The sequence below is a fragment of the Staurois parvus genome, unplaced genomic scaffold (genome assembly GCF_062004578.1).
Source record: "Staurois parvus isolate SC_StPar_1 unplaced genomic scaffold, SC_StPar_1.0 ptg002880l, whole genome shotgun sequence".
In the NCBI taxonomy this organism is placed as follows: Eukaryota; Metazoa; Chordata; class Amphibia; order Anura; family Ranidae; genus Staurois; species Staurois parvus.
The window spans coordinates 155001-168857 of NW_028320676.1; the positions used below are offsets into that span (position 1 = coordinate 155001).

The 13857-nt window shown below is 48.8% G+C and overlaps 1 protein-coding gene across 1 annotated transcript in view; it reads right to left on the reverse strand.

Annotated features, from left to right (window-relative positions):
- LOC149428983 (phosphatidylinositol 3,4,5-trisphosphate 5-phosphatase 2B-like) overlaps positions 1 to 13495 on the reverse strand; it is a 52596-nt gene extending 39101 nt beyond the window's left edge. The window contains exons 1-3 of the mRNA XM_089666872.1: positions 13362 to 13495; positions 10873 to 10936; positions 4862 to 5011 (exon numbers count right to left, since the gene is read on the reverse strand). Of these exons, the coding sequence (XP_089522998.1) occupies positions 4862 to 5011; positions 10873 to 10936; positions 13362 to 13495 (348 nt within the window). The remainder of the gene's footprint in view (positions 1 to 4861; positions 5012 to 10872; positions 10937 to 13361) is intronic.
- Between the last annotated feature and the right edge of the window lie 362 nt (positions 13496 to 13857).

A 13857-nucleotide genomic window follows, 5' to 3' on the forward strand; every position in this document is an offset into this window, starting at 1 on the left:
TATAATATATATATATATATATATACAGTTGCAAGAAAAAGTATGTGAACCCCTTGGGGTTACGTGGAGTTTTGCATGAATTGGGCATAAAATGTGCTCTGAACATCATCTAAGTCACAACAGTAGAAGAACACAGTCTGCTGAACATAATACTACACAAACATTAGATGTTGCCATGGTTTAATTGCACATAACATGTAAATATTCACAGTGCAGGGAGGAAAAAGTATGTGAACCTTTGGACTTAATAACTGGTTGACCCTCCTTTGGCAGCAATAACCTCAACCAAACGTTTCCTGTAGTTGCAGATCAGACCTGCACAACGATCTGGAGTCATTTTGGACCACTCCTCTTCACAAAACTGTTTCAGTGTAGCAATATTCTTGGGATGTCTGGTGTGAATCGCTCTCTTAAGGTCATGCCACAGCATTTCAATGGGGTTGAGGTCAGGACTCTGACTGGGCCCCTCCAGAAGGCGTATTCTGTGCTGTTGCAGCCATTGTTTTGTTGAATGACTTGTATGCTTAGGGTCATTGTCCTGTTGCATCACCCATCCTCTGCGGAGCTTCAGTTGGCGGACAGATGGTCGTACGTTTTCCTGCAAAATGTCTCGATAAACTCTGGAATTCATTTTCCCATCAATGACAACAATCCGTCCAGGCCCTGAAGTGGCAAAGTAGCCCCAAACCATGATGCTCCCTCCGCCATGTTTCACAGTGGGGATGAGGTTTTGATGTTGGTGTGCTGGGCCTTTTTTTCTCCACACATAGTGTTGTGTGTTCTTCCCAAACAACTCAATCTTGGTTTCATCTGTCCACAGTATATTCTGCCAGTAGTGCTGTGGAACATCCAGGTGCTCTTTTGCAAACTTCAAACGTGCTGCAATATTCTTTTTTGACAGCAATGGCTTCCTCCGTGGTGTCCTCCCATGTACTCCATTCTTGTTTAATGTTCTCCTTATTGTAGATGTGTCAACAAAAATGTTAGCATGTGCCAGAGATTTCTGTAGGTCTTTAGCTGACACTCTGGGATTCTTCTTTACCTCATGCAGCATTCTGCGCTGTGCTCTTGCAGTCATTTTTACAGGACGATCTCGCCTAGGGAGAGTAGCAACAGTGCTAAACTTTCTCCATTTGTAGACAGTCTGTCTTACCGTGGACACATGAACATCAAGGCTCAAGGAGATACTTTTGTAACCCTTTCCAGCTTCATGTAAGTCAACAATTCTGGATCGTAGGTCTTCTAAAAGCTCCCTTCTGCGAGGCATGGTTCACATCAGACAGTGCTTCTTGAAAGCAGTAAACCCAAAACAGGTGTCTGTTTTTTAAGGGCAGGACAGCTGTCAGCAACACATCCAATATCATCACACTGATTGGAGTCAAGGTTGGCTCACTCCTGGCTCCAATTAGCTCTTGGAGAAGTCATTAAACTAGGGTCTCACATACTTTTTCCTCCCTGCACTGTGAATGTTTACATGTTATGTGCAATTAAACCATGGCAACATCTAATGTTTGTGTAGTATTATGTTCAGCAGACTGTGTTCTTCTACTGTTGTGACTTAGATGACGTTCAGAGCACATTTTATGCCCAATTCATGCAAAACTCCACGTAATCCCAAGGGGTTCACATACTTTTTCTTGCAACTGTATATATATATATATATATATATATATATATACTCTGCATGTTGAAATGCGTTACTATTACAAAATATATGAAAAATATTTTTAAAAATACATTAAAAAACGCATTTCAACATGCAGTATATATATATATATTTGTAAATGCACTCCAATAATGTAGATTTGTATTTTAAAGACATATAGTATAGTTAAAATGTATTTTTAAAAATATTTTACATATATATAAATATATATATATATACATATTATATAAAAAGCGCATTTCAGCATGCAGTATATATATAGTGCATGTTGAAATGCGTTTTTATTTAAAAATATATGAAAAATATTTTTACAATACATTTTCAAATATTTAAAAATACATTTCATCTGCATTTTTGGAATGCATTTGTAAAACTACATGTTAAAAAATAAATAAATAAAAAAAAAATATATATATATATATATAAGATATATTTGTAAATGCACTCCGAAAATGTAGATTTGTATTTTTAAAGACATACAGTATAGTTAAAATGTATTTTTAAAAATATTTTTCATATATTTTGTAATAAAAAACACATTTCATCATGCAGTATGTATATATACATATATTTGTAAATGCATTCCAAAAATGTAGATTTTTATTTTTAAAGATATACAGTATATTTGAAATGTATTTATAAAATATATTTTTTATATATTTTGTAATAAAAATGCATTTCAACATTATATATATATTTATTATTTATTTATTTTTTTTTAAATATTTTGAATGCGGCCAAAATTGTAGCATTTTAAATATATGTCAATATATTTGGGAAGAATATTTTTTTATAATATATTTCAAATATGTTTTTCTTCCATGTGGGTTTGTGCATCCTAAAGTAGATGTAAAGCTGAATGTCATTTAGTTTGCTGAGACGCTAAGAGGTGTATTGATGAAGAATTTGCAGAGCCATTCACCCGGGGAAAGCGTGTGCGCGTTCATCCCGTGCAACTGGGGCAAACAAAAAAGTATTTTCTGTGGTGGTTGAATGTTTTCCATCGATTTTGGATGGAAGATGCTTCGTTTGACTACTAGGTGGCGCTAGTTTCATGCGTATTTTATATTATATGTAGCGCCATCTACTGGCCAGTTGCGGTATTTTTCCATTTTAAAAGGAAAACATTCAACCTGCACAGGAGAAGCCTGATAACATTCGTTTTTTTCCGGCGCCATTCACACAGAACGAATGTACAGTATATGCACTTTCACCGGGTGAATTTCTATGCGTTAAACAGCCCCAATATGTCTACAGAATTCTAAAGATCCATCATGTATATGCTGATTGCTGATTGGGTAACGCATATAAATGGCGGCAGGAAATGCTAGTCGCCATGCATGCGCATTAAGAGTGGCATGAGGACGTGTGCTGTGAGCGCGCTCCCTACACACTGACAGCCCTTAATCACCGCCAATGGGAGCCAGTGGGTTGGGCTCCCAATCATGTGACTTCAGTGAGAACCAATCACAGCGGTCACACGTTACAGAAACCCACCAAAAGGGCCACCAGGAGGCGGCATACATGGCTTCTGTATCATGTGGCTGCTGTGATTGGCTCTCACAGCATGCAAGTAATACATATATTTAGCCTCTGGAGGGCCCCGTACCTGGTCACCGTCCGGAGCGGGAATGATAGACATGCAGCCGAACAGCTGGGCCAGCATCCGCAGACTGTTCCACGTGGACTCAATCTCCCTGAAGATACAAAGATCACAATGTAACCAAAAGATCAACAACACGCAGAGTCCAATCAGAGGTCAGGACACCCTGCTCAGATCCCTACAGAGAATGGTGCAAACATGAATGGGAATTGTTCCATTGTTCTTCATACATTGTTCTGTATACATTGTTGCATTTCTCTGTATACATTGTTGCATTTCTCTGTATACATTGATGCATTGTTCTGTATACATTGTTGCATTTCTCTGTATACATTGTTGCAGTGTTCTGTATACCAGGGACAGACTGACAACTCATGGGGCCCCTGGGAAATAGGAGATCATGGGGCCCGTGTCCTTGCCAACACTCAAAAAAGCCTATGAAAAAGGTACCAGGGGCATCTCATGGTCGTTTCCAAATGGTCAGTCCGCCCCTGCTGTATACATTGTTACATAGTTCTGGATCACAGATCACCACCTACCTGTCCAGTCTCAGACATTCGTTGTCCAGCTCTGCGCTCAGCGGGGACCCGTCCTGGAGAGAGGCATTATGGGTAATGTTTGCCAATCCCTTCGGTTTGGAAAGTCTTTTAGGATGCGGCGCGATGACGTCACTCCAACATGAACATCTCTGGGAATCGTCATCTACAACAGAGGAAACATCCACCACAATATACCGTACTGAGCATGTGCAGACAGGAGCCCCGAGCTGTGCCCTGTGCAGCGGGAACCATTGATCACCTGTCCATCTCAGCGCTGCGGATCTCCTGCCGCCTCTTCGCTGCCACTTCCTGTCTCCATGTCCTCCAGTGGTGGCGGCCTGGCTTTCCTCCTGATGGTGACACCATTGGCCATGTCTGTGTCATGTGTGATGAACACTGGAAGGCCATGTGACAGGTGACAACGCAGGAGGACAGTTGGGTGATAGATTCATTGAAGATGCAGATTTACAGGCGGTGACACCTCTCTGAGGGTGTGTATGGATTTCATGGCTTGACTGTATTTGGTGATTGCCGTGTGATGTCATCGTTGTGTAATATCGTTGTGTGATGTCATCATTGTGTGATGTCATTGTGTGATGTCATCGTTGTGTGATGTCATTGTGTGATGTCATCGTTGTGTGATGTCGTTGTGTGATGTCATCATTGTGTGATGTCGTTTTGTGATGTCATCATTGTGTGATGTCGTTGTGTGATGTCATTGTGTGATGTCATTGTGTGATGTCATCATTGTGTGATGTCATTGTGTGATGTCATCGTTGTGTGATGTCATTGTGTGATGTCATCGTTGTGTGATGTCATCATTGTGTGATGTCAATGTGTGATGTCATCGTTGTGTGATGTCGTTGTGTGATGTCATCATTGTGTGATGTCGTTGTGTGATGTCATTGTGTGATGTCATTGTGTGATGTCATTGTGTGATGTCATCATTGTGTGATGTCTTTGTGTGATGTCATCGTTGTGTGAAGTGAGCATTGTGTGATGTGAGCATTGTGTGATGTCATCGTTGTGTGATGTGGTTGTGTGATGTCATCATTGTGACTCACCAGATTGTAAATCTCTGGCCGGCTTCTCCTTACCGACAGGGAAATGTAAGGGGGTGACGAGTCCATTCCCCCGCCGTCTGTAGGCAGATATGAGGTTGGTGAGTCCAAAGAACCTTCTGACATCGACTCCGTGTACAGACTGAGGAACAACATACAGGGACAGTCATACAATAGATATATACGTGTGTAAGCAGTCTGACAGAACATGGGAGCGTTCTCTGACAGTCTCCTGTAACATGGGAGTGGTCTCTCTCTGACAGTCTCCTGTAACGTGGGAGCGTTCTCTGACAGTCTCCTGTGACGTGGGAGCGGTCTCTGACAGTCTCCTGTAACGTGGGAGCGGTCTCTGACAGTCTCCTGTAACATGGGAGTGGTCTCTGACAGTCTCCTGTAACGTGGGAGCGGTCTCTGACAGTCTCCTGTAACGTGGGAGCGGTCTCCGACACTCTCCTGTAACGTGGGAGTGGTCTCTCTCTGACAGTCTCCTGTAACATGGGAGCGTTCTCTGACAGTGTCCTGTAACGTGGGAGTGTTCTCTGACAGTCTCCTGTAACGTGGGAGTGGTCTCTCTCTGACAGTCTCCTGTAACGTGGGAGTGGTCTCTCTCTGACAGTCTCCTGTAACATGGGAGCGTTCTCTGACAGTGTCCTGTAACGTGGGAGCGATCTCTGACAGTCTCCTGTAACGTGGGTGCGGTCTCTGACAGTCTCTTGTAACATGGGAGCGGTCTCTGACACTCTCCTGTAACGTGGGAGCGGTCTCTGACAGTCTGTAACATGGGAGCGTTCTCTGACAGTCTGCAACATGGGAGCGTTCTCTGACAGTCTCCTGTAACGTGGGAGCGTTCTCTGACAGTCTGTAACATGGGAGCGTTCTCTGACAGTCTCCTGTAACATGGGAGCGTTCTCTGACAGTCTCCTGTAACGTGGGAGCGTTCTCTGACAGTTTCCTGTAACGTGGGAGCGTTCTCTGACAGTCTCCTGTAACGTGGGAGCGGTCTCTGACAGTCTCCTGTAGAGTGGGAGCGTTCTTTGACAGTCTGTAACATGGGAGCGTTCTCTGACAGTCTCCTGTAGAGTGGGAGCGTTCTCTGACAGTCTCCTGTAACGTGGGAGCATTCTCTGACAGTCTCCTGTAACGTGGGAGCGTTCTCTGACAGTCTCCTGTAACGTGGGAGCGTTCTTTGACAGTCTGTAACATGGGAGCGTTCTCTGACAGTCTCCTGTAACGTGGGAGCGATCTCTGACAGTATCCTGTAACGTGGGAGCGTTCTCTGACAGTCTCCTGTAATGTGGGAGTGGTCTCTGACAGTCTCCTGTAATGTGGGAGCGATCTCTGACAGTCTCCTGTAATGTGGGAGTGGTCTCTCTCTGACAGTCTCCTGTAACGTGGGAGCGATCTCTGACAGTCTCCTGTAACGTGGGAGCGGTCTCTGACAGTCTCCTGTAACGTGGGAGCTATCTCTGACAGTCTCCTGTAACGTGGGAGCGATCTCTGACAGTCTCCTGTAACGTGGGAGCGATCTCTGACAGTCTCCTGTAACGTGGGAGCGATCTCTGACAGTCTCCTGTAACGTGGGAGCGATCTCTGACAGTCTCCTGTAACGTGGGAGCGATTTCTGACAGTCTCCTGTACTGTGGGAGCGATCTCTGACAGTCTCCTGTAACGTGGGAGCGATCTCTGACAGTCTCCTGTAACATGGGAGCGTTCTCTGACAGTCTCCTGTAATGTGGGAGCGGTCTCTCTCTGACAGTCTCCTGTAATGTGGGAGCGGTCTCTCTCTGACAGTCTCCTGTAATGTGGGAGTGGTCTCTCTCTGACAGTCTCCTGTAATGTGGGAGCGGTCTCTCTCTGACAGTCTCCTGTAACGTGGGAGCGATCTCTGACAGTCTCCTGTAATGTGGGAGCGGTCTCTCTCTGACAGTCTCCTGTAATGTGGGAGTGGTCTCTCTCTGACAGTCTCCTGTAATGTGGGAGCGGTCTCTCTCTGACAGTCTCCTGTAATGTGGGAGTGGTCTCTCTCTGACAGTCTCCTGTAATGTGGGAGCGGTCTCTCTCTGACAGTCTCCTGTAACGTGGGAGCGTTCTCTGACAGTCTCCTGTAACGTGGGAGCGATCTCTGACAGTCTCCTGTAACATGGGAGCGTTCTCTGACAGTCTCCTGTAATGTGGGAGCGGTCTCTCTCTGACAGTCTCCTGTAATGTGGGAGCGGTCTCTCTCTGACAGTCTCCTGTAATGTGGGAGCGGTCTCTCTCTGACAGTCTCCTGTAATGTGGGAGCGGTCTCTCTCTGACAGTCTCCTGTAATGTGGGAGCGATCTCTGACAGTCTCCTGTAATGTGGGAGCGGTCTCTCTCTGACAGTCTCCTGTAATGTGGGAGCGGTCTCTCTCTGACAGTCTCCTGTAATGTGGGAGCGGTCTCTCTCTGACAGTCTCCTGTAACGTGGGAGCGATCTCTGACAGTCTCCTGTAATGTGGGAGCGGTCTCTCTCTGACAGTCTCCTGTAATGTGGGAGTGGTCTCTCTCTGACAGTCTCCTGTAATGTGGGAGCGGTCTCTCTCTGACAGTCTCCTGTAATGTGGGAGTGGTCTCTCTCTGACAGTCTCCTGTAATGTGGGAGCGGTCTCTGACAGTCTCCTGTAATGTGGGAGCGGTCTCTCTCTGACAGTCTCCTGTAATGTGGGAGTGGTCTCTCTCTGACAGTCTCCTGTAATGTGGGAGCGGTCTCTCTCTGACAGTCTCCTGTAATGTGGGAGTGGTCTCTCTCTGACAGTCTCCTGTAATGTGGGAGCGGTCTCTCTCTGACAGTCTCCTGTAACGTGGGAGCGTTCTCTGACAGTCTCCTGTAACATGGGAGCGTTCTCTGACAGTGTCCTGTAACGTGGGAGCGATCTCTGACAGTCTCCTGTAACGTGGGAGCGATCTCTGACAGTCTCCTGTAACGTGGGAGCGATCTCTGACAGTCTCCTGTAACATGGGTGCGGTCTCTGACAGTCTCTTGTAACATGGGAGCGGTCTCTGACAGTCTGTAACATGGGAGCGTTCTCTGACAGTCTGCAACATGGGAGCGTTCTCTGACAGTCTCCTGTAACGTGGGAGCGTTCTCTGACAGTCTGTAACGTGGGAGCGATCTCTGACAGTCTCCTGTAACATGGGAGCGTTCTCTGACAGTCTCCTGTAACGTGGGAGCGTTCTCTGACAGTTTCCTGTAACGTGGGAGCGTTCTCTGACAGTCTCCTGTAACGTGGGAGCGGTCTCTGACAGTCTCCTGTAGAGTGGGAGCGTTCTCTGACAGTCTCCTGTAACGTGGGAGCGGTCTCTGACAGTCTCCTGTAGAGTGGGAGCGTTCTCTGACAGTCTCCTGTAACGTGGGAGCGTTCTCTGACAGTCTGTAACATGGGAGCGTTCTCTGACAGTCTCCTGTAGAGTGGGAGCGATCTCTGACAGTATCCTGTAACGTGGGAGCGTTCTCTGACAGTCTCCTGTAATGTGGGAGCGATCTCTGACAGTCTCCTGTAATGTGGGAGCGATCTCTGACAGTCTCCTGTAACGTGGAAGCGGTCTCTCTCTGACAGTCTCCTGTAATGTGGGAGCGGTCTCTGACAGTCTCCTGTAACGTGGGAGCGTTCTCTGACAGTCTCCTGTAACGTGGGAGCGTTCTCTGACAGTCTGTAACGTGGGAGCGTTCTTTGACAGTCTCCTGTAACGTGGGAGCGTTCTCTGACAGTCTCCTGTAACGTGGGAGCGTTCTCTGACAGTCTCCTGTAACGTGGGAGCGTTCTCTGACAGTCTCCTGTAGAGTGGGAGCGATCTCTGACAGTATCCTGTAACGTGGGAGCGTTCTCTGACAGTCTCCTGTAATGTGGGAGCGGTCTCTGACAGTCTCCTGTAATGTGGGAGCGATCTCTGACAGTCTCCTGTAATGTGGGAGTGGTCTCTCTCTGACAGTCTCCTGTAACGTGGGAGCGATCTCTGACAGTCTCCTGTAACGTGGGAGCGGTCTCTGACAGTCTCCTGTAACGTGGGAGCTATCTCTGACAGTCTCCTGTAACGTGGGAGCGATCTCTGACAGTCTCCTGTAACGTGGGAGCGATCTCTGACAGTCTCCTGTAACGTGGGAGCGATCTCTGACAGTCTCCTGTAACGTGGGAGCGATCTCTGACAGTCTCCTGTAACGTGGGAGCGATCTCTGACAGTCTCCTGTACTGTGGGAGCGATCTCTGACAGTCTCCTGTAACGTGGGAGCGATCTCTGACAGTCTCCTGTAACGTGGGAGCGATCTCTGACAGTCTCCTGTAACGTGGGAGCGATCTCTGACAGTCTCCTGTAACGTGGGAGCGTTCTCTGACAGTCTCCTGTAATGTGGGAGCGGTCTCTCTCTGACAGTCTCCTGTAATGTGGGAGCGGTCTCTCTCTGACAGTCTCCTGTAATGTGGGAGCGGTCTCTCTCTGACAGTCTCCTGTAATGTGGGAGCGGTCTCTCTCTGACAGTCTCCTGTAATGTGGGAGCGGTCTCTCTCTGACAGTCTCCTGTAACGTGGGAGCGATCTCTGACAGTCTCCTGTAATGTGGGAGCGGTCTCTCTCTGACAGTCTCCTGTAATGTGGGAGTGGTCTCTCTCTGACAGTCTCCTGTAATGTGGGAGCGGTCTCTCTCTGACAGTCTCCTGTAATGTGGGAGTGGTCTCTCTCTGACAGTCTCCTGTAATGTGGGAGCGGTCTCTCTCTGACAGTCTCCTGTAACGTGGGAGCGATCTCTGACAGTCTCCTGTAATGTGGGAGTGGTCTCTCTCTGACAGTCTCCTGTAATGTGGGAGCGGTCTCTCTCTGACAGTCTCCTGTAATGTGGGAGTGGTCTCTCTCTGACAGTCTCCTGTAATGTGGGAGCGGTCTCTGACAGTCTCCTGTAATGTGGGAGTGGTCTCTCTCTGACAGTCTCCTGTAATGTGGGAGTGGTCTCTCTCTGACAGTCTCCTGTAATGTGGGAGCGGTCTCTCTCTGACAGTCTCCTGTAACGTGGGAGCGATCTCTGACAGTCTCCTGTAACGTGGGAGCGATCTCTGACAGTCTCCTGTAACGTGGGAGCGATCTCTGACAGTCTCCTGTAATGTGGGAGCGTTCTCTGACAGTCTCCTGTAACGTGGGAGCGGTCTCTCTCTGACAGTCTCCTGTAACGTGGGTGGTGTTAGGTATACACTGATATATATGTGCCCCCCCAGCACAGGAGATGTATATATATATATACTGTGAGTGTTGTGTCTGTGTGGGACGCGGACAGTGCTGGCCCCTCCCACAGATGGCGGTACAGAGGAGCGCGGTGGCACCGGAGGGTGGCGGTGAGCGGAGCTCTAACACTTCGACATGCAGCTGTGAAAGGAAACCAAACAACAAGAGAAAGACAGACATGATGGAGGATGGGGGCCCGGTGGGTGGGGGAGGGGATGGGGACCCGGCGGGTGGGATGGGGGCCGTGGGTGGGGGGGATGGGATAATGGAGGGGATGGGGGCCCAATGTGGGGGGGGATGGAATGGGGGCCCGGTGGATGGGATGGGGGCTGGTGGGTGGAGGATGGAATGGGGGCCCGGTGTGGGGGGGATGGGATGGGGACCAGTGAATCGGTTGGGGGCTGGTGGGTGGAGGATGGGATGGAGCCCCAGTGTGTGCAGGATGGGGGCTGGTGGGTGGAGGAGGGGATAGGGGCTCGTTGGGTGGGGGAAGGGGATAGGGGCCCAGTCGGTGGGGGATGGGGGCCCGGTGTGGGGGGATGGGGGCTCGGTGGATGGGGGCCCGTGGGTTGGGGGGGTGGAATGGGGGCCCAGTGGGAGGGAAGGGGGCTCGGTGTGGAGGGAGGGGATGGGGGCCTGGTGTGTGTGGGGGGGAGAGGATGGGGCCCGGTGGGTGTGTGGGGGAGGGTATGGGGGCCCGGTGGGTGTGGGGGGGGGACTAATGGAGGACATTTCTCCTTCTGCTGAGTGACAGGAGCAGACAGACATCCCACCTGGACGGAGAGCAGCCCGCTGTGGTCCGGTAGGAGGCGGTACGTGTGCACCTGCTGCTGATACCTGCCAGGAGAAAACAAACCTCACATTACAATCGGGGGAGGGGGGGTCTGTACATTGTACACCAAGTCCACAGCCGCCCTATATATTCTGTATTCACAGCTTCCCCCCACCCGGGGAATGACATCATGAGACCACATGATCCATGAATGACACCATGAGACCACATGATCCATGAATGACACCATGAGACCACATTACCAATGAATGACACCATGAGACCACATGATCCATGAATGACACCATGAGACCACATGATCCATGAATGACACCATGAGACCACATTACCAATGAATGACACCATGAGACCACATGATCCATGAATGACACCATGAGACCACATGATCCATGAATGACACCATGAGACCACATTACCAATGAATGACACCATGAGACCACATGATCCATGAATGACACCGTGAGACCACATGATCCATGAATGACATCATGAGACCACATGATCCATGAATGACACCGTGAGACCACATGATCCATGAATGACATCATGAGACCACATGATCCATGAATGACACCGTGAGACCACATGATCCATGAATGACATCATGAGACCACATGATCCATGAATGACACCGTGAGACCACATGATCCATGAATGACACCATGAGACCACATGATCCATGAATGACACCGTGAGACCACATGATCCATGAATGACACCGTGAGACCACATGATCCATGAATGACACCGTGAGACCACATGATCCATGAATGACATCATGAGACCACATGATCCATGAATGACACCGTGAGACCACATGATCCATGAATGACATCATGAGACCACATGATCCATGAATGACATCATGAGACCACATGATCCATGAATGACACCATGAGACCACATGATCCATGAATGACACCATGAGACCACATGATCCATGAATGACACCATGAGACCACATGACCAATGAATGACACCATGAGACCACATGATCCATGAATGACACCATGAGACCACATGATCCATGAATGACACCATGAGACCACATGATCCATGAATGACATCATGAGACCACATGATCCATGAATGACAACGTGAGACCACATGATCCATGAATGACATCATGAGACCACATGATCCATGAATGACACCGTGAGACCACATGATCCATGAATGACATCATGAGACCACATGATCCATGAATGACACCGTGAGACCACATGATCCATGAATGACATCATGAGACCACATGATCCATGAATGACATCATGAGACCACATGATCCATGAATGACACCATGAGACCACATGATCCATGAATGACACCATGAGACCACATGATCCATGAATGACACCATGAGACCACATGACCAATGAATGACACCATGAGACCACATGATCCATGAATGACATCATGAGACCACATGACCAATGAATGACACCATGAGACCACATGACCAATGAATGACACCATGAGACCACATGACCAATGAATGACACCATGAGACCACATGATCCATGAATGACATCATGAGACCACATGATCCATGAATGACACCATGAGACCACATGATCCATGAATGACACCATGAGACCACATGATTAGGAAGGTTTATAATGTCCTTAGCGGGGGCCGTCCTTAGATTCCCGATTGAACATTTACACATTATTCTGAGCCCTCCAATCAGTGAGCAGCGATTCGCAGACCATACAGATGAAGGTGAGGGACTGACCACCATGGAGCAGCCGGTACTCTGTGGTCAGGTATGATGAGGCCACCGACCTCAGATTTGTAGCCTCAGTGCTGCCATCTCAGGCCGGTTACTTGAAATGCACCTTTTATACGAAACAATTCTCTGACACCGACACACACGGCTGAGCAAAACCACGAGCTCTGACCTGCGCATGCGTTTCTGACGTGTAAGCAATGCATTCTTCCTTGATCCTGCCAGTGCAGCTTCCTGTGACACCGACGCTGCCCTGCTCCTGAAATCACAGCAGAGTTGTCACTCTCATGGGGGCTGTGCCTGCTTTCACTACAGTGGGAGGGGAAGATGTTGCAGGGGGTGTGGCTATAGTCAGCCTGTAGCTTGTTAACCATCACCCAGCCACACCTAGCCCCGCCCACTGCTTCCTAGAGTGACAGCTCTGCCTCCGCTGCTGAACCCCTCCCACTGTGAGCTGCAGTGCCTGGGAAGGGGAGCGCGTGAGACAAGCGGCATAGAGGAGCTGTTCTACCTCGCATTTGTGTCCATCCAGACCTAAGATTTACTCAGCTCTGCCACAAAAGCACTTTTGGTGGAGGGGTAACTTTTTTTTTTTTCTGCAACTTAAACAGGTCTTGTCCCCCCCTCCCCCGCAGAAACATGAAAAGCTCCTTTCTCTGTCCCTCTGCTCTCTCCTCCTGTCAGCGTGTTCCGGCCTGGCACAGGAGCTGACAACATTGGAAGCAGTTCAGATCACTCACATGAGGCAGATGGCGTAGGCTCCGGGCACAGACTCACTTTGGCGCACCAGGAACGCCCCGTCCCGTCCATCGCGGATCAGTAACTGCTCGGCGCTGGTCTGACTCAGCTCCGGATGGTACCAGCACTCGCACATGTTCCTCCTGAAGGGGAATGAGAACATTGTATATATACACACACGGCGCCATCTTTCTTTGGGCATCATCCAGATCATCCCAGGGGCGGACTGACCATTTGGAAACTCGGGCACTGCCCAAGCGCCCGGGGTCAGTAGGGGGCCCCATGAGATGCCCCTGGTACCTTTTTCATAGGCTTTTTTGAGTTTGGGCAAGGACACGGGGCCCCATGATCCCCTATTGCCCGGGGGCCCCATGAGTTGTCAGTCTGCCCCTGGATCACCCACATGTGATGCTGAACCTCCAAGAAGTGAACTCCAATGAAAGCAAGGGGCGGGGCCAGGGACAGTCAGGCTGGGGAGGAATGGGGTAGAGGATGCTG